Source organism: Eleutherodactylus coqui, chromosome 3 (assembly GCF_035609145.1).
Source record: "Eleutherodactylus coqui strain aEleCoq1 chromosome 3, aEleCoq1.hap1, whole genome shotgun sequence".
In the NCBI taxonomy this organism is placed as follows: domain Eukaryota; kingdom Metazoa; phylum Chordata; class Amphibia; order Anura; family Eleutherodactylidae; genus Eleutherodactylus; species Eleutherodactylus coqui.
Genome location: NC_089839.1, coordinates 67,860,413 through 67,881,789, shown reverse-complemented (window position 1 = coordinate 67,881,789; position 21,377 = coordinate 67,860,413). Strand labels below are relative to the sequence as shown.

The following is a 21,377-nucleotide window of genomic DNA, read 5'->3' as shown; positions in this document are numbered from 1 at the left end:
TGCCGGAAGTTAAAAGTTCAATGCACTTGTTGCAGTTCCCTTACCTGCCCTTAAAGGGGTATTCCAGGAGTCAATCTGCCAAACTGTATTTAAATTATAGCGTCAAAATGAAATTTTGTAATGAGCTTTTTGTAATTTAACCGACTCCATTCGCCTGTTCCAGAAGTTCTGTCAGGTGACTTGGGTCCCACGCAGATTTGCAACTTTCGCTGACGTCATGTCTATTGGGGAGCTTGCGGTCCTGTCCTTATATTCTGACATCTGACTCGAACACTGATTATATAGGTGGGCAGACAGAAGCAGATGTTCGGTAACATCTTCCAAACTTCTAAATGCATATGCTAGCTCCAGAAGCTACGCCAGCGGAAGTCAGAGGGGTAAACAATCACAGAGCATGGCAGGAGCAGCGGGCAAAGTCAGCAACTGTTACAAGTTTAAAATCAGGTAACAGGCATACTTACGGCTGTGCTTTGGTTAGATAAAGCCCCTCTTTAGATGGGTTTGCAAGCTTGGAAAACCCCTTTAAAAGAACGCCGCTGCACAAAAACCCAGGTTTTCTGGTTTCGGGCTCCGACACTCTGCAGTCTGACCCGGACCACTTACAGAGGGATAACTAATTTAGTTTAAAAATATCTTATATGTTGCCGCTGGCTTGTATTTCTAATGGTATAAAATGTGTAATGTGGTACATCGGTGCCAGTATATGTGTTGGCATTGTGGCAGAGGAAAGAAAGAAAGCCATACAAATGAAAGGTCAATTGGCAGACATTAAAGTGGCTTGACACAGAAGGGCACGGAGGTAGATGCCAGACTCACACTGGGTCTGCAGACTTGACAGCACTGTGTGCCACCATTAAGCTTTATTATACCACCAATTACTGTAATACCCTGGTGGGCGCTAATAAATGTTACATAAAGGTCACGAGCTGCAAGAGCTTAACATTGACTATATGTGAACGAAACTCTGCTACATTTTACATTTACAGAAGGGTTCAAAAACTATAGTAACATCAATTTAGTAATAATTTCAAATTTCCTTGATTTACATCACAATTACTTTGTATCTTCCTACCAGTATAATATGTGCTATATGCTCATGTTAAAGATGTTGCCTTACAACCATTGCGTTAATAGGTGCGTTAATAGGGGATATAGATGCCACACAAAAGGGAGGGTCTCTTGTTCAGGACCCCCATCTATAAGCTAGGTCAGATGGCCACTAACAATCACTCTTGGTCCGGCGGACTTGAGTCATCTGCATAATAAATAGAGAACTATGCAAAATTTTTTGACAGATGTGGAAAAAATGTTGCAAATCAAGAATGATTTCAGAAATAAAAGGATTATTAGTTTATTTTTGTCAATTGACAAATGGCAAAGTGAATGAACAAAAGAAATACAAATCAAATCAATATTTGCTGTGATCAGCGCCTTTGCCATCATAACAGCATCAGTTCATCTAGGGACACTAGTACAAAGTCTGGGGTGTTGTAAGATTATAGTCAGGCGTATAATTAACCAATTATACCAAACAGTTGATAATGATCATCATTTTCATATGAAGGTTAAAACACAGTCATTAACTGAAACAAACAGTTGTGTAGGAGGGTTAAATCTGGGTGAGAAACAGCCAAACTCTGCTACAAAGCTGAGGTTGTGGAAGACAGTTTCATGTCACAGGTCATACACCATGGTAAGACTGAGCACAGTAAGACACAAGGTAGTTATACTTTATCAACAAGGTCTCCCCCCGACAAAGATTTCAAAGCAGACTGGGGTTGCAGGATGGGCTATTTAAGCTCTTTTCAAGAAAAACAAAGAAACGGGCAATGTTGAGGACTGTAGACACAATGGTCGGCCAAGGAAACTTAGTATAACAGATAAGAGACATATCATGCTTACTTTACTTTAAAAATCAGACGATTTCCAGCAGTGCCATTAGCCCAGAACTGGCAAAAACCAGAAGGACCCTGGGACACCCATCTACTGTTCAGAGAAGAATGGCCAGAAGTGGTCTTCATGGAAGAATTGTGCCGAAAAGCCATACCTTCATCGTAGAAACAAGCCCAAGTAACTCAACTATGGATGAAAACATAGGAGCTTGGGTGAAGAAAAATGGCAGCAGATGCTGTGGGCTGAAGAGTCAAAATTGGAAATATTTGGCTGTAACAGAAAGCAGTTTGCTTTCCGAAGGACCATAGAGCGGTACAATAATTAGTGTCTGCGGGCAGCAGAGAAGCATGGGGGAGAGCGATACAATAATGAGTGTCAGCAGTAAAGCATGGTGGAAAGCGGTACAATAATAAGTGTCTGCAGGTAGCAGGGAAGCATGCTGGAAAGCAGTACAATAATGAGTGTCTGCAGGTAGCAGGGAAGCATGCTGGAAAGCGGTACAATAATGAGTGTCTGCAGGTAGCAGGGAAGCATGGTGGAAAGTGGTACAATAATGAGTGTCTGCAGGTAGCAGGGAAGCATGGTGGAGAGCGGTACAATAATGAGTGTCTGCAGGTAGCAGGGAAGCATGGTGGAGAGCAGTACAATGATGAGTGTCTGCAGGCAGCAGGGAAGCATGGTGGAGAACAGTACAATAATGAGTGTCTGCAGGCAGCAGTGAAGCATGGTGGAGAGCGGTACAATAATGAGTGTCTGCAGGTAGCAGGGAAGCATGGTGGACAGCGATACAATAATGAGTGTCAGCAGTAAAGCATGATGGAAAGCGGTACAATAATGAGTGTCTGCAGGTAGCAGGGAAGTATGGTGGAGAGCGGTACAATAATGAGCGTCTGCAGGTAGCAGGGAAGCATGGTGGAAAGCGGTACAATAATGAGTGTCTGCAGGTAGCAGGGAAGCATGGTGGAAAGCGGTACAATAATGAGTTTCTGCAGGTAGCAGGGAAGCATGGTGGAGAGCGGTACAATAATGAGTGTCTGCAGGTAGCAGGGAAGCATAGTGGAGAACAGTACAATAATGAGTGTCTGCAGGTAGCAGGGAAGCATGCTGGAAAGGGGTATAATGAGTGTCTGCAGGAAAGCATGGTGGAGAGCTGTACAATATTGAGTGTCTGCAGGCAGCAATGAAGCATGGTGGAGGGTCCTTGTAAGTCTGAGGCTGCATTTCAGCAAATGGAGTTGGGGATTTGATCAGGATTACTGGTGTCCTTAATGCTGATAAATACATGCAGAAATATATATATTATGCAATAATATTAGCAAGGCGTCTGACTGGCCCCAAATTTATTCTGCAGCAGAACAATGTCTCCAAACACACAGCCAATGTCATTAACAAGTATCTTCAATGTAAAAAAAGAACAGGGAGTCCTCGAAGTGACGATATGACATCTTAACATCATCCTGTCTGTCTTGAATTACATAAAGAGATAGAGGGATTTGAGCAGGTCTATATCCACAGAAGATCTGTGGTAAGTTCAAAATGTTTAAAACAACCCCTCCCTGCTGAGTTCCTCCAAAAACTGTGTGCAAGCGAGCCTAGAAAAATTGGTGTTGTTTTGAAGGCAAAGGATGGTCACATCAAAAAGTGATTTGATTTACATTTCTCTTTAGTTCATTTCCTTTATTTTTGTCAATTTTAACAAAATGCAAACTATTAGGAGTTCTATTTTTGAATTCATTCTTACTTCATATCAGCACACCTACCTAAAACCTTTGCATAGTACTGTACATTAGCTGTTTGCCAGAAATATCAGGTGCAAGCTTTGTGATGATAATGGCTTTCATCTGAAAATAGGTAATCTTTAACCCTTTCCAATCCACTGTCTGATGTCTTCCTACATTCTCTTTGAAGCTTGTACAGCTCAAATGTGAGAAGACGTCCGACAGGGTATTCTTACCATCTATTGCCAGCCACTCCGCTGTCAGAGCCTCTCTGGCGCACACACACTGTCTTTAGCCAGCAGATGGCACGTTAAATAACACCCAAAACAGAAAGCCTTTTAGGAAACCCTGAACCCAAAATTGGATTGGAAAGGGTTAAACCCTTTAAACATACCACAGTGTGAAAGAGAGGCAGATAGTTGGAAGGTACAATGGAGTAATGTGGAAATACATCAATTTATTATGCCCTGTTCAATGCACTGAATTGATATTAATGGGTTGTTGGGGTTTGGATATTCCTGTCTCAGTTTGTAGGACTCGAGTGTGAAGCTGACTAATGACATCTCCAGGGATTGAGCTTCGTCAATACTGATTGCAGAGTCTAAGGCAGAGTTCACATTTGTGTTATGAATTATGGTTTTCTGTTCCATCATAAGAGCAAAAAATAGAAGCTGTGATAAATCCATTATGTGAAAAGTAGAAAATGGAAACAAATCAACCGGCCGTTGAAAAGGCACGGTGTTGGCGAGGGTGGGCGGACACTTGTGGATCAGCAAGTTGCAGTCAATTTTAAAGGGAAAAGATCCAAATCCAGAAGCGGATAATAAAACATTAAGACTATTTAAAATATAAGCCGACCAATTAGAAAGACCTACAAAAATCACATGATCCAATAATGGCACAAAAATAGAGATGAGCGAACCTACTCGGCCACGCCCCTTTTTCGCCCGAGCGCCGCGATTTTCGAGTACTTCCGTACTCGGGCGAAAAGATTCGGGGGGCGCCGTGAGTGAGTGGGGGGTTGCAGCGGGGAGTGGGGGGGAGAGGGAGAGAGAGAGGGCTCCCCCCTGTTCCCCGCTGCTACCCCCCCGCTCCGCCACGCCTCCCCCCCGTCCCCCAGAGCCCCCCGAATCTTTTCACCCGAGTACAGAAGTACTCGAAAATCGCGGCGCTCGATTGAGTACTTATTCGAAACGAGTATATTCGCTCATCTCTACACAAAAACAAAAAAAAAAACACGACACGGGAAAATAAAATCTACATTTGTCATATTTCTGAATGGATTATAACTAATTTTCCCAATACAATATTCTCTGATGTATACAATTGTATAGATGCTACATAGACGACATATTGTCTGGGAGGGGGATGTCTGGAATTTGAACTTTTTATTCAGCTACTCGGATCCATCACATAACAGCCACTAATGGAGTTCAATGACCCCTTTTATGTTATGATGGATCTGTCAGGTTCTGCTACGTTGTCCGTTCTTCCATCATTATACTGGCAAAAGCAGAAAAAAACCCCATGGTTTTCAGCAATCTTTTTACAATTCCAATGTGCGCAACATCTGTAACACTTCCAGGGTGCAAATAATGCAAAGGAGTATCGGCAGCGGATTGCCAAGCGTGAACTTTGACTTATGACTGCTGTACGGCAGGTATTAGTTGCCAAAGTTCCAATACTCTAATTGTTGATCTGTGCAAACATTTTGATATCTGGGGGGAGGGGCGTTCCCACTACAATGGGGCTTATTTACGAATACTGTCTAAAAGTTAGACATTGCAAACATAGCCTAAACAGTCTTACGATGCCCCAAATTTATCATAGTGATGCTGCTGAATGATAAATCTGTTGAATTTTAAGACTGTCTATCCTACATTTAGGCCACCTATTGGCTTAGTTGACGCCCAAAATTTGGCTAAAATTTTGGTGCAGTTCATGGCAATTTAGGCTATGCCCCTTTTTCGGACAAGTTGGAAAAACTGTCCTAAATTGTCTAAAAGCTTATGGCAAGTGTGGCAAATAGTTTTAAATCTATATATATAAAGACGAAAGCCCTCACTGACTCACTGACTGACTGACTCGCCATCAATTCTCCAACTTCCCGATGTCGTAAAAACATGAAATTTGGCACAAGTATAGATTATATCCAAATTAGGAAAAGTAAAGGAGTCCCAACTCGATTATTCAATTCTAAGGGCAAAAGAATTAGCGTCCAAATATTACGTACGTAATCTAATTCTCCAAATTCCCGATGTCGTAGAAACATGAAATTTGGCACGAGCATTGATTATGTCATAAATAGGAAAAGTTAATGGGTCCCAACTCGATTATTCAATTCTAGTGCAAAAGAACTAGAGTCCAAATTTTACGTACGGAATCTAATTCTCTCACTTCCCGATGTCATAGAAACTTGAAATTTGGCACAGGCATTGATTATGTCATAAATAGGATAAGCTAATGGGTCCCAACTCGATTATTCAATTCTAAGCGCAAAAGAGTTAGCGTCCAAATTTTACATACGTAATCTAATTCTCTCACTTCCTGATGTCATTTTATATAAAGGAAACGTCGCATGGTTACCTCCCCGTGGTGTTTCCTGGGTAACGCAAAGAACCATGCAAAATGGTGAACATATTTTTTTCCTCGGTATCTCTAAAGTAACCACGACTTCATAAGATTCTCCGTGTAAACACCAGATAAACACCAGTACCAAATTACCTCAGGCGAAGCCGGGTATATCAGCTAGTAGTAAATAAGCTCCAGTGCTGCAAGAGGCAGGCATTTTAAATGGACCAACACATTTATGTATAATTTACACCAGAAATTAGCGTAGATTAAATGAGAAATGAACGCCAGATCGGACCTGGTGCCTAATCTATGAAGATGTCTGCACCTTTTCATGTATAAAGGCAGAAACATATTAATACCAGTGTTTGAAATGCTGGTCCTAATAAATCCACCCCTTTGTTCTCAGCCTAAGGGCTCATTCACACGACTGTGATTTCACTGCGTATTGCGCACACGATGCACAGCCACACGACACACGGTGAATGGAGTCAATGAAAGTGCATGGACTTGCACTGATCCATTTCCATCAGCGTGTAAATACACAGCATGCTTTATTTCACCATGTACCATGCAGCGTGAGCCCTATACTCTTGTATGGGTAGCGTATGCAACACTGTCCATATGCAATACATTGCAGCATTTCTGCATCAATAACAGAGTCAAAATCCGAATCATTGGTGCATATTCTGACTTGGAATCAGCTGTGTATATACAGATAATATCAGCCTGTAGAAAAGCATCCTCTTGCCTAGGAGTATCCCATGCGCGGACAGTCCCAGAGCCCAGTGCACAAGGTTAGCCTACATCACTAATGAGCGCTGCTGCCGGTCAGGTGATGTGAAAGTGGCATCATCTTACCAGCAGTGGTTGCAGCACTCAATAGTGGTGCAGGGTGGCGCTGCGTGCTGGGCTCTGAGACCGGCAGTGCACAAAGTATTCCTAGGGCCGCCTGCAGAGGGCCAGGTCGGATCCCGCTGCGAGAATTCTCGCAGTGGGATCTGACCCGTGCCCCTGCAATGACCAGTGCGGCTCACCTTCTTCCGCATCGTCTCCTCTCTGTGATGTCTTGGCTGCCGCCCAGCCAGCGCGTGCGCGGAGCAGAGCCGGCATGTCAGGAGTGACATTTCTGTGCCAGCCTCTGCGAGACCCGCACAGAAATAGAACATGCCACGGTTTATTTTACCGCGTGTGTTTTCACGCGGACAAATCATGGCCATCTCCATAGGATTGCGTTTTGCAATGCAATCCTATGCAGGCGGGCACGGACGAAAATTCTGCGGGAAATGCCGCCACGGAATTTCCGCCCGTGTGCAAGGGGCCTAGGTGAGAAGACGCTTTTCTGCAGGCTGAAATCAGCTGATTTCAAGTCAGAATCCACACAAATGGTGCTTATTTTTACACTATTTTTAATTCGAAAATGCTGCGGATTTTGCTGTGGAATTTCCACCTCGTGTGCACAATGTGCCTAATATAAGAAGACGTGTGAGTTTATCCGCATATCAAGCATATCTCGGTTCCTCCGTGCGTCTACACAGCTAAGCGCTGGTATAGATTTCTAGTATAATTTATACATAAGTGTGTCGGTCCAGGGCGGCACCTCAGCGTGAAGGTGTAAAGGGTCACAAAATTTAGCCCAAACAAGCTTTGCGCAAAAGTTTGTGGAATTGTTTACGCCAACAACTGGCATAAAACGTTTCTAAATGCTCCCCTATCTGTTACATAGCCTGAGACGGAAGGAATTACCAGATAGATTCTTTTACCTGTCTAAAACAAGTTTCTAATAGTATACAGAAGACAAATATTCAACTATTCAATCACAAATAGTATAAAACTGTCTGGAAAAGGTTCTTAATCAGGGCCTCTAGATCGCTGGACTGGCATCTCAATCGTCCACTTTATACAGGGACCTTGAGGAGGTGCCATCTTACTCTCTTGAGGCTTTATGTAGCAAAGCGGGGTTAACTTGTTCTGACTTTCGTATTCTTGTTACGTTAAAAATGAAGAATTACAAAAAAAAACATATAGGATCTGACCACACATTACATTCTGCAAAGACTACAGGAATATTTCCATATGCTGCTATTATTAACATACACCGTGTTCCAAATTATTTGTGCACATAATATTTTTGTTTCTTTTTCTAGTTATGTGCAAGGATTTTTTAAATCCTCAATCATTATGTAGCAATGTAGACGTCATTACATGTGAAACTACGGATAATGGCGATGGCTTTATATAGATTTTGAAATGAGCACAAAATATGTTGCTCCAAATTAGGCTGCCTTCACATCTGCGGTGGGAATTCCATTTTCCTGCTTCATTCTGGAAGCAGGGAAGGTTAATCCCCTGACCAAAAAGGTCCGACCCCGTTGACTATACCTAGGGTTGAGCGAACATACTCTGCCCAGCTTGATGCTCGTTCGAGTATTAGCGTACTCGATGGTGCTCGTTACTCGAACGAGCATCAAGCCGTGTTCGACCCCGCCCCAGTTTTTGGCTCCTCCCCACTGTGACGTGCCTGTTTTGGCCCCTCCCCGCTGCAGCGTGCTTCATTGGCAAATGTTTTATCTGGCAGGCAGGGGAGAGAGAGCTGCTGTTCTGAGATATACTGATACCTACTCTTATATATCTTCCTTTTAAAGAGCCACTCCGGTGATTCTTTTTTGTTTATTCATTATGTAGCTATCCCCTTAGTATAGATAGATAGATAGATAGATAGATAGATAGATAGATAGATAGATAGATAGATAGATAGATAGATAGATAGATCGATCGATCGATCTAGGCCAGTGTTACCTTGGTTAGTTATTTCTTTCAGTCTGAAACTCCTGGCCTCTTTTTCCTGATTTATCTGAGATCTACTTGGGGGTTCTGAGTTGATTTTCCAGTCAAATTCTCAGTGTGTCTGATGCCGTTTCATAGACCTACCACTGAAACTATTTTGAGTGGGATACATATTCTCTATTCACAGTTATTGCTGATGATCACACAGCTCCTGTCATGTCACACTGTCATAATAGAGGAGATCACAGCTCATCCTCCTGACTGTGTACTTATGGTAGGTAGCTTAAATAGGTGAATATAGAAGGTAATGGTGATTAAATTGTCCCCAGCAGGAAAAATTAACACCTGCTGTGCTTATGCATCATGGCATTGATTGAAAGTTAAAAAAAATTAAATTACAAAATAAAAAAAAAAACAACTCCCCTTCAAGATAGTGCCCGACAAGCAGACAGGCATGGAATTGGTTAAAATACGTATAGGAAACCCCCAGAGTATGACAATCAGTTGAGGGGTACAGGAATGGAGAACTGTTTTTCTGCATTTCTTAAAAGATGCTCTGCAGGTTCTCAATAGGATTGAGGTCAGGAGATGATGAAGGCCCAAAGCAGCAAAGGAGTCAATGTTTTTTTATTTACAGTATGGGATTGTGCATCGTCCTGCATGAAAATGGTTTTGTTTCGGAAGGCATGATTCTTCTTTTTAGACCACGACAGCAAATGCTCAGTCAGGAACTCCACATATCATTCAGAGTGCATTTTGACACCGGCAGGGATCTTAAAGGACCTACCATATCAATTCCTAATATTCCAGCCCAAAACATTACTCTACTATTTCTGGGCTGTTGTCTTGTGGGAACAGGGTGGCCGTTCACCAGCCACGCAAAACTCCATCCACCAGGACCATCTAATGTGACATAGCATTCATCAGTGAATAAAACGGTTTAATTTTTTTTTTTAAAGTTTCTTTTATCTGGTGTTATGTTTGAAAAATATGAAAAATTATTAATAAAACTTGATTTAAAAAAAAAGTTTTCATGTATTTCTGAGCCCACATGGAAACACTTCTCTTTGTGAGCTTTGGCGAGGAGTGGCCGACCTACAGGTTTATGCATGACCGCCAGCCTCTGCAGGATCCTGCACTGAGAGGGTTGTGACATTGCGGAGACAGCGGCACCTTCAGTTACCTGTTTGCAGCTCATCAGTGGCAGTTTTACAGCCACCCTTTTAGTAAGATTAATTCGTCTGGCAGAAACTTTCCTTATTAAGCTTTTATCAGCTCGTATTCGCCGGTGCTGTGAATAATCACATATCTTTTCACAGTTTGATTATCTCTCTTCACTTTCTGTGAAATATTAAATTGTTTTCCTACTTTTTGCAAGACATTAGACTATTTCACACTTCATCTTCAGAAAGGTGTCTCCCCTGAGGATGAGAACTGTGACTAGTAGAGATGAGCGAGCGTACTCGCTAAGGACAAATACTCGAGCGAGTATTGCCTTTTGCGGGTACCTGCCCGCTCGTCTCAAAAGATTCGGGTGCCGGCGGGGGGGGCAGGGAGCAGCAGAGAGGAACGAAGGGAGATCTCTTTCTCTGCCCCCCCCCCCCGCTCCCCCCCACAACTCACCGCTCTCCCCCGCCGGCACCCGAATCTTTTGAGACGAGTGGGCAGGTACTCGCATAAGGCACTACTCACTCGAGTACGCTCGCTCATCTCTAGTGACTAGCTCAAGCCTTTTTTTCCACATGGCTCTTTTGTTGCGGTTTCTAATTGTAGTTCTTTTGCGGTAAAATGTAAAAGAACCTCAATCAAAAACCACAACAAAAATGCTGAGTGTGAACTTCGCCTAAAAATGTGGAACATTCTCTTTAAGCAACTTTCCCTTTAACCAAGATCACCTGGCATTGTAATTAACAAACCTGTCTGTGATTGATACCACAATTAAAACCTAAAAAAAAAAACTTTAAAAGCTAATTTCACTGAAATCCTATTAATATTTAACTTGCATAATAATTTGGAACACGGTGTCTGGACAGCAAATGACATACCAGAAAAACTATACAAAAATTTTTGACTTGTTTCTCCCATGTTTGTGTAGGTTCATCAGGGAATACCCATAAGGCAATACTCAAATATCCTGATTAGTAGTTTCAGTTTCTCATTTGAGCAAGCGAACAAGTGAGTGAAGCCCCCCCCCCCCCCAAACTCGTGCAGCCTATTTAGACAGGCAAATGGTTCTATTGGAGCTAGCCCCATTCTGCAATAACGTATGCTCAAGTGTAGGGACTGATAGTGAGGGGATGGTGATCAGACTTGTCCTTATCAGGACGGGTGCTCCTTTTGGATAGTAAGAACAACTGGGTAAGAGAGCACTCATTCACTGAATGGCTGTGAATGATCGATCGCTGGCTCCGATTGGCTGAGCCAAGAGCGCTCGTGATCCAATCCCAGCACTCGCTTGCTGGAGGCGGGGTACTCAAAGTTCCATCACCAGGAAGAGAGTGCTAAGTCAATGCTGAGGGCACGGTAGCCTGCTGCAGTGCCGTAGACCAGCGTGAGAGACTCAGACGTCGCCAACTAGGTAAGTATTGGAGTTTTGTTTTTTTTCTTGTAATTTAGCTAGGGCTTGTTTTCAGGGGAAGGGCTTATATTTCACGCTCCCCTCGCCGAAAATCGAGCTAGTGCTTATTATCAGAGTAGGGCTTATTTTTGGGGAAACGCAGTAACACTGGAGCATGTAAAGTCAATCATTAGAGAATGCATTATTGAAGAACATGGACTATGTGGTAGTCCATTAGCACCTCTCTGAAGCACAGTACTAAATTTGCTGCACTGCTATCCACCTGCACTATAATACTATACTGTTCTTTACCTGTAGAGTGGTGCTCTCTACCTGTAATACAAGTACTGCTATCCACCTGCACTACAAGTACAATACTATACTGTACTCTACCTGTACCATATTGTTTTCTACCTGTAATACAAGCACTGCTGTCCACCTGTACTACAAGTACAATACTATACTGTTCTCTGCCTGTACAGTAGTGTTCTCTACCTGTAATACAAGTACTGCTATCCACCTGTACTACAAGTACAATACTGTACTGTTCTCTACCTCTACAGTAGTGCTCTCTACCTGTAATACAAGTACTGCTATCCACCTGTACTACAAGTACAATACTGTACTGTTCTCTACCTCTACAGTAGTGCTCTCTACCTGTAATACAAGTACTGCTATCCACCTGTACTACAAGTACAATACTATACTGTTCTCTGCCTGTACAGTAGTGCTCTCTACCTGTAATACAAGTACTGCTATCCACCTGTACTACAAGTACAATACTATACTGTTCTCTGCCTGTACAGTAGTGTTCTCTACCTGTAATACAAGCACTGCTATCCACCTGTACTACAAGTACAATACTGTACTGTTCTCTACCTGTACAGTAGTGCTCCCTACCTGTAATACAAGCACTGCTATCCACCTGTACTACAAGTACAATACTATACTGCTCTCTACCTGTACAGTACTGCTCCCTACCTGTAATACAAGCACTGTTATCCACCTGTACTACAATAGTATACTGTTCTCTATATGTATAGTAATGCTCCCTACCTGTAATACAAGCAGTATTATCAGCCTGTACTACCATACTATACTGTTCTCTATCTGTGCAGCAGTGTTCTCTACCTGTAATACAAGCACAGTTATCCACCTGTACTACAATACTATACTGTTCTCTACCTGTACAGTAGTGCTCTCTACCTGTAATAAAAACACTGTAATCTACCTGTACTACAAGTACAATACTACTCTTCACCTGTACAGTATTGCTCCCTACCTGTAACACCGGTACTGCTATCCACCTGTACTACAAGTACAATATTATACTGTTCTCTACCTGTAATACAAGCACTGTTCTCCACCTGTACTACAAGAACAATACTACACTGTCCTCTACCTGTACAGCATTGCTCCCTACCTGTAATACAAGCACTGCTATCCACCTGCACTACAAGTACAATACTATACTGCTCTCTCGCTCTACTACATTTATTGTCCTATTCTCTACCTGTTCTACAAGTACTGTACTGCCACCTACCAAAGCAACTTTATATATACTGTATTGCTCTCTACGCCTACTACACGTATTGTAGTGCCCTCTATCAATGCTACTGTACACATACTGTGCTGGTCTTCACCTGTACTCCATGCACAGTACTGTTCTCTACCAATGTTCCATCCACTGTACTTACATGTACCGTTCTCTACCTATGTTACATGTACTGTACTGTTCTCCATCTCTACTTACATGTACTGTTCACTACCTATGTTACATGTACTGTACTGTTCTCCATCTGTACTTACATGTACTATTCACTACCTATGTTACATGTACTGTACTGTTCTCCATCTCTACTTACATGTACTGTTCTCTACCTATGTTACATGTACTGTACTGTTCTCCATCTCTACTTACATGTACCGTTCTCTACCTATGTTACATGTACTGTACTGTTCTCCATCTGTACTTACATGTACTATTCTCTACCTATGTTACATGTACTGTACTGTTCTCCATCTGTACTTACATGTACTATTCACTACCCATGTTACATGTACTGTACTCCATCTCTACTTACATGTACTATTCACTACCTATGTTACATGTACTGTACTGTTCTCCATCTCTACTTACGTGTACTGTTCACTGCCTATGTTACATGTACTGTACTGTTCTCCATCTCTACTTACGTGTACCGTTCTCTACCTATGTTACATGTACTGTACTGTTCTCCATCTCTACTTACATGTACTATTCACTACCTATGTTACATGTACTGTACTGTTCTCCATCTGTACTTACATGTACTGTTCACTGCCTATGTTACATGTGTTGTACTGTTCTCCATCTGTACTTACATGTACTGTTCACTGCCTATGTTACATGTACTGTACTGTTCTCCATCTGTACTTACATGTACTGTTCACTGCCTATGTTACATGTACTGTACTGTTCTCCATCTCTACTTACATGTACTGTTCACTGCCTATGCTACTGTACTGCCCTCTACCTATGCTCCATATATTGTGCTGCTCTTTACCTGTAGTACTATATTTACTGCACTGCTCTTTACTTGTACTACCTGTCCTCTACACGGAAAGTAATTCACCAGCTTCCAGCTTTATCTATCATGGTCTTGGTTACTTTTTCTCTTGGATTCACATTTTAGGTGCTTCAAAACTTACTAATTTTTTTAAAAGTTATGGTCTCAAATTACAATGTTCATCCCAAATTAATGTTGCAAATTGCAGGGAACTGTACATCAATTATTTGTGAACCCCTCCATGAGCTAGAATTGGCAGATTTGGAGCCGTCCTTATATTACAGGCCAGCCATTCGCAACTGCTGTTCTAGAATACTACATTACCCTTGCAGCGGCAGAGATAGGAGCCTGGCCGGCCATTAGCCTTCCCTAGAAAAGTTAGCTGCTTGTTGGGGGTGTTGGAGTGGGATTCAGGATGATCAGCATGTTGCCCCGGTTGCTGCGTTCTGAAAAGAGCAAGGTCAGATGGCACAATCCCTTTAGGCCTCCCTCACATAGGCGCTTTTTTCCGCGATTAATGTGGCGTTTTCAGCGCCTCGCTAATTGCGGTAGACGACTCCCATTGTTTTCAATGGAGCCTCTCAGACAGCCGCTCAATCTCGGCGCTTTCCAGCACCACGATTTTCAAGCCGAGTCTGTTCTATTTTTCGGCGTTTAGCGGACCTCATCAATGATGGGGTATGCTAAACCCAGCTGTCAGCCGAACGCCTGTGTGAGGAAAGCCTTAAAGTAGGCATATAAATGTTTAAAGGTACGTTCACACGTCACTGATTTGCTGTGGATTTTGGTGCAGAACCTCAGCAGATGATTTCACCTCTTCAATTTGAATTCATTTGAAAGTGTGAAATCTGCTGCAGCTCTGCACCAAAATCCGAGACAGAATCTGCGGCAAATCAGAGACATGTGAACCCACCCTGAAAACACATAAATTTAGCACAATCGATTTACTATCATTTTTTGGTGCAATTTGTGGCATTATTTTGCATAGTAAGGCCTCCAGCACACGGGCGGAAATTCCGCTGCAGGATTCCCAGCACAATTTCCGCCCGTACACGCCTGCATAGGATTGCATTACAATACGCAATCCTATGCAGACGGCCGCGATTTGTCTGTGCGACATCCCGCGCAGAAAACAAATCGCGGCATGTTCTATTTTTGTGCGGGACTCACAGAGCCCCGCACAGAAATGTCGCTCCCCAGCCGCCGGCTCCGGTCTGCGCATGCGCCGGCTGCCCGGCAGCCAGCACATGAAAGATCCGGGGGGCACGGGAATGGGCGAGTGACGCGCTGCTCTCTGCAGGGGTTCAGGTCGGGTCCCGCTCCGAGAATTCTCGCAGCGAGATCCAACCCGGCTGTCTGGGGGCGGCCTAAATCTCCCCCTTTGTTTCTATACAGGACCTTTCACACAGGATGGAATATTCCGCAACAGTGTTGCAGAATATGCCGTCCTTGAAATCCGCACCAAAATCTGCACAGCTAACTGTGGATTTTGATACGGAATTGCGGGCAAGATTCTGCTATATTCAATGCCACACCAAAATCCGCATGTTAGCAGTGCGAATTTTGGGGTTGAATATTCCGCAGGAGGGAGTATTCTGTAACACTGTCGCAGAATATTCCGTCCTGCGTGAAGGGTGTTTAGAATTGTGAGGATTGTAGAGCAGATGGAATATACTCTACATGCCATTGTGAGAACATAACTGCCCGTGCTGGCTGGCATGGTTTTAGAGGGGTTGTGATGCAAAGCACGCCTGTGTTTGCTTCCTGTGAGATGTATATCGCCAGCTTCAGAGCACATGGACACTATATGACAGAAAGAAGGAAAACTTTTATAGATTCCATATGATTCTGGCAGAAAATAGACCGTGCTTTAGGCTGGAATCGCGCATGATATAGCTGGCCGCTGCCTAAAATAACAAACGAGTATATACTCACCTATCCTGGGGCCCCGGGACACAGCCGATAGCCAGGACTGCCATTGGTGGTAACTTCTGGGTAGACAGACTAGGCGGAAGCATGTGACTACTACGGCCAATCAAGAGGCCGCAGCGTCATCGATGGCACTCTTGGCATCAGTGCTCATATTCTGTCCGCCACGATACCAGGAGTTTGGGGACATGACGCTGCAGCCTCTGATTGGTCGCAGTGGTCACATGCTTCCGTCCAGCCTATCTATCCAGAAGTCATCACTGATGGCAGCTGCGTCTCGTGGCCCCAGGAGAGGTGAGTATACTTGGGGGACGGGGTTTTGTTTTAATGACAAAACCCCTTTAGGAGCTTCAGTTGCTCAGACCAAACACTATAATAACCAAGAGAAACAGGATATTGATCCAGTATATGATATTTCATTGATTGTAACTATGGCTGTTGCTAGACTGGCTGATCTGAGTATCTCAGAAACTGCTGATATCCTGGGAGTTTCAGGCCGGGTCGAAACTCGAATGATTTGAGGGGCAGATTCCGCGCTGAAAACATCTGCAATGCAAATTTGCAGCAAAATTTGAAACAATTTGCATCTAAGAGGTGGATTTTTGCTAAGTTATCTGCTGTGTCTGGACCCAGTTTGTAGCAGTTTGGACCAGTATGGCTGAGTACCACAGTCTTGCCAAAAATTCCCAAAACAATCATTAGCTAGCAGTTTAAGGACTTTTAATATTTTTTTTAATCCTCAATAGACATTGGATATGATAAGTAATTCTAGACAAGCATCAGTTATTTCAGCTACTAGTAACCTTAAAGGGCTTGGCCAATGAACTTGATCCAAAGTCTTCTAGTTCATACTGACATTACAGAGGGGGATCCCTGCTCCTCACACCTCCTCTTTTAGGTACAGCAGATAGCACTATTAGCTCTGTGGCTTTTGGTGCAACCATGTAGTACATAGATCACTGAGTGACTTCATGGGGTGCTGCACATCTGTTGAAGGAGCGATCTAGAGAATGTGGGGTCCCTGGGTGGAAAACCTATTTAACAACCCATGGTTTGGAAAAATATAAGGCAGAACAACAACATCCCAAAAAACAATTAAAGGGGTTGTACCAAGATTAGAAGTTACCCCCCAGTCCACAGGATAGAAGAGAACTTGTTGACCGGTGGGGGTCTCAAGGCTGAAACCCCACCGATCTCGACTCCCATATCCCACTCCATCTGCCACTGCAGGGGTCGCTTTTTTCCCCGCAGTGACGTCAGAATGAATAGAGTGCTGGGCAAGCATGTGTGGTTGGCACTTCATTCGTTTCATTGGGGCTGACGGAAATACCCAAGCGGGTGCCTCTTAACTATAACTGCAGTCCATTGAAAGTAAATGAAGTGCTAGTTGTTTGGGCAACCACGCTCCATTCAGTTTCCTCCTGACTGCGGGATGCAGTAACTCCACAGTGAGGACTGGGGACATGGTACTCCTGTTCCCGAAATCGGCAGGGTTCTCAGCAGGAGACATCCAATATATACAAATTGAAAAAGGCGGTGAGTGGCTGAAACATTGCTTTATTTTAATCAACATGGAAGAATAAAACCTTCTCTATTGAAACCTCACCATTTACGCTGCCACTTCTATACATATCTTGGACTATAGCAGGAGACCCCCACTGATCAGCAAGTTATCCCCTATCCTGTTGATACGGGATAACTTCTAATCTTGGTACAAACCCTTTAATTAAACTTAATTGGCTGATGCTGCTGTCATTCCTTACACCCACTTTAAGCAGGATGGATTGTCATGATTGGGAGCCACACTGTCACTGATTAAGCATTGCCTGTCTATAAAGTGAACGGAAGAAGAGCTACCCTCCAATCACTGAAAGGCGTTGCATGGAGAATAGTGTTTAAGGGTTTGGAAGATCTCAAAACGTTCCACCATACCCGAAAGATGCATTTTGGGCTTTTACTAAATGATCTTGTTTGTCATAGTTCAAAATATAGTTGATACTAAACTTAACTGTTGCAACCAGTGTCAGGCAGCTGCTGCCAAGGCACATAAGATCACAAGGTGCATCAAAAAGTTCTACTACTTTATAAATCATCTGTCAGAATACATGTGGAAAATAGTGTATAGTTTGGGGCACCAGTGCACAAAAAAAAGACAAATCAGTGCATGAGCGGGTACAAAGACAGGGAACTAAAGTAATAAATGGAATGGGCGAACTACAATACCCAGAGAGGTCATCAAAATTGGGTTTATTTAACTTAGAAAAAATAAAGATGGCCGAGGGGCGACCTAATAACTATATATAAATATATCAGAGGACAACACCGAGATATATCCCATCATCTATTAATACTCTGGACTGCGACTGTAACAAGGGGGCGCCCTCTTTGTCTAAAGGAAGGTTTCTACACCATCCATCCATCCAGTTCAGCCTATTATCCCCGCAATTTTAAACCAGAGAAAGGCAAAAAATAAACAAAAAAACAAATGAGGTAGAAGCCAATTTGTCCCCATGTGGAAAACACTAATTTAGGAGTGGAAACGCTCTCCCTAACCAACTTCGGCTTGGCGGGCCCAGCTTAAAGCAGGGTGATCGTCCTAATAGGGACGGCTCCACGTCTCAAACTTAGGGGACCTAGCCTTTCCCTAGTTGGTGGATAGGGCTAGATATATAGCAGATGGAAATGCTATTTATATGTAACAGACCTAGGTAGAAGTGAATATGTCCCACAGAAAAAGTATCACCACTGATATTTAGCTGCAGACCACCACTGCCACAGCAGACACCTGAGGCAGGGAAATAACCAGCGCTCATGTAGAGGCGGGACCAGAATAAATATACTTCTGTTATGGGGGATTGACCAAGAAGGGGAAACGCCTCCTTGTCAGCCAATCAGTCCCTACATCACAAGAGATATTTCAGCAGGGAAGAAAAGAAAGGAATATTAAACACTGAGGGATTTCCAACAGACTACACCTAAAGAAACTTCTGAATGAGCAGGAAGCACTAAGGGATTCCTGACAGACGACTCCCAAGGGAATTTCTGCAGTAACAGAAAAGAGGCACTCATCGGTGCTGAGCAGCAAATGAATGTGCAATCACATGGGCTAGGGCTGATGTGGTGGCGCCAACTCTGCTCTACTTCCTGATTGCGCTGGCATGCCACAATAGTCACTAGATTATGTATGTGAAAATCATATATGAAAAAACATACATTTTAAGCATACGTTTTTAAAAATTTGATTTTTTTTTATATGCAAAATGTATGCAACAGATAAATGTTTACCTTGCTATACGTATGAAATGTTTGACTGCATTTAACCCATTACAGTCTACGGACCTTTGAAACGCTCCATTTCATCTATTTTCTGGACTAAAAACTATTTGCGTTTTACAGATGACCCATATGCCAGTGTGGACGGGGCCCTAATACACTGTATACAATAATATAAAAGCCTTATGGCAGAAATCCCTGTACAGCAGTCATATAAACATCATAGCGCACATAGAGAAAAAACGGCGATGGCGGTTCTTCGTGTATATGCCCATCTTCTAAGCGGTTGTAGCTTCTTAAAAACACAATAACTACAGAAGTCTTAATAAGGAAATCCGTTGCCTTGAAGTGGCTAGACGGATATCTGGAAACAAAAAGTTGTAACACTAAACTCCTAAGGACTTGTACGAGTAAAGACGAGTGACGATGACACTAGTGCTTAGTAGAAAAGTCCACGTTTCATAGAAGTTGCTAGAAACCATACAATAAGAAAAAAAATGCTTTATACCCTACGATGGGCACCCAGATCCCACGATGGGCATGCAGGTACCACGATGGGCACCCAGATCCTATAATGGGCATGCAGGTACTACAATGGGCACCCAGATCCCACGATGGGCATGCAGGTACCATGATGGGCACCCAGATCCTATAATGGGCATGCAGGTACCACGATGGGCACCCAGATCCTATAATGGGCATGCAGGTACCACGATGGGCACCCAGATCCTATAATGGGCATGCAGGTACCACGATGGGCACCCAGATCCTATAATGGGCATGCTGGTACTACAATGGACACCCAGATCCCATGATAGGCACCCAGATCCTACGATGGGCATGCAGGTACCACGATGGGCACCCAGATCCCACGATGGGCACCCAGATCCTATGATGGGCACCCAGATCACACAATGGAAATGCAGGGACCACAATGGGCACTGAGATCCCACAATGGGCACCCAAATCCTGGGATGGGCATGCAGGTACCACAATGGGCACCCAGATCCTATAATGAGCACCCAGATTCTACAATGAGCACCCAGATCCTGCAATGGGCATGCAGGTACCACAATAGGCACCCAGATCCTATGATAAGCACCCAAATTCTACAATGAGCACCCAGATCCCACAATGGGCATGCACGTACGACAATGGGCATGCACATACCACAATGGGCATGCAGGTACCACAATGGGCACGCAGATCCTACGATGGGCATGCAGGTACCACGAGGGGGAACCCAGATCCTACAATAGGCACCAATATCCTACAATGGACACCCCAATTCCCTCCTGTGGGGTATTTCAGTCATCAATATGTAGTAGCCCCAGTTAGCAAGATGCCTGCATACCCTCTGAGGGATGCCCAATGACAAGGGCATGTTGTGCCCATCCTTGTGCCATGTTTGCCAGCTTCTTACCTGATAATATCATCGTTGTGGCCAAGGAAGAATTTCTGGCTGTGCTCCCGGGTGTTGTAGACCACCCCTACCCCGGCCACAAAGTAGACCACTTCCTTGCCGGCCGTGTAGTACAGGTTGTTGCGGCACTGGTGCCCCCTGTAGCCATAGACCCACTCCAGGCGCAGCTGGCTTCCAGGAGCAGTCCTATCCGCCATGATATAAGAAGGACACTGTTATGTGGGGGGAGAGGAAAGGGTGGCACAAGGTCTTCTCCTGGCAGGGTGTCTTCTCCCGGGCGCCGCTGCTCCTCCTCCACAAGGGAAGCCTCTGCTGTCAGCACCTGATGTCCCTATTCAATGGCAGCGGAGAGCTAATGACAGCACAGCAGCCATCTAGTGCCACCATAATCCCCTAGCAGCCCTGGAAGGGAGAGCGGGGCTGGCAGTGCAGCCTTCATGGCATCACATCTCTAAATGCTGCCCGCTGCTGCTGCACTAAGTTTATGCCACAAACAGGTGCCTAATGGATGGGAGGGGATGATGTCTGACAAGCCAGCTTGCAGCAGCAGTGATTCCTCATTGCAGCATCTCCACTTGAGCAGCAGCTCAGGGAGGGAGAGCGCAATAAATACAGCAAAGCCGTCTGGGATATTGAAAAAAAAGGGACACTTCATGTATATTTCTATACTATATATG

At 43.8% G+C, this 21,377-nt stretch overlaps 1 protein-coding gene across 4 annotated transcripts in view; it reads right to left on the bottom strand.

Annotated features, from left to right (window-relative positions):
- Positions 1-21,084, bottom strand: part of EML6 (EMAP like 6) — a 196,103-nt gene extending 175,019 nt beyond the window's left edge. For 3 of the 4 annotated variants that reach the window (XM_066595700.1, XM_066595697.1, XM_066595699.1), the window contains exon 1: positions 20,701-21,084. In XM_066595700.1, coding sequence (XP_066451797.1) covers positions 20,701-20,897 — 197 coding nt within the window. In that variant the 5' untranslated portion in view covers positions 20,898-21,084. The remainder of the gene's footprint in view (positions 1-20,700) is intronic. The other variant, XM_066595698.1, reaches the window with a different exon arrangement.
- Positions 21,085-21,377: the final 293 nt, after the last annotated feature.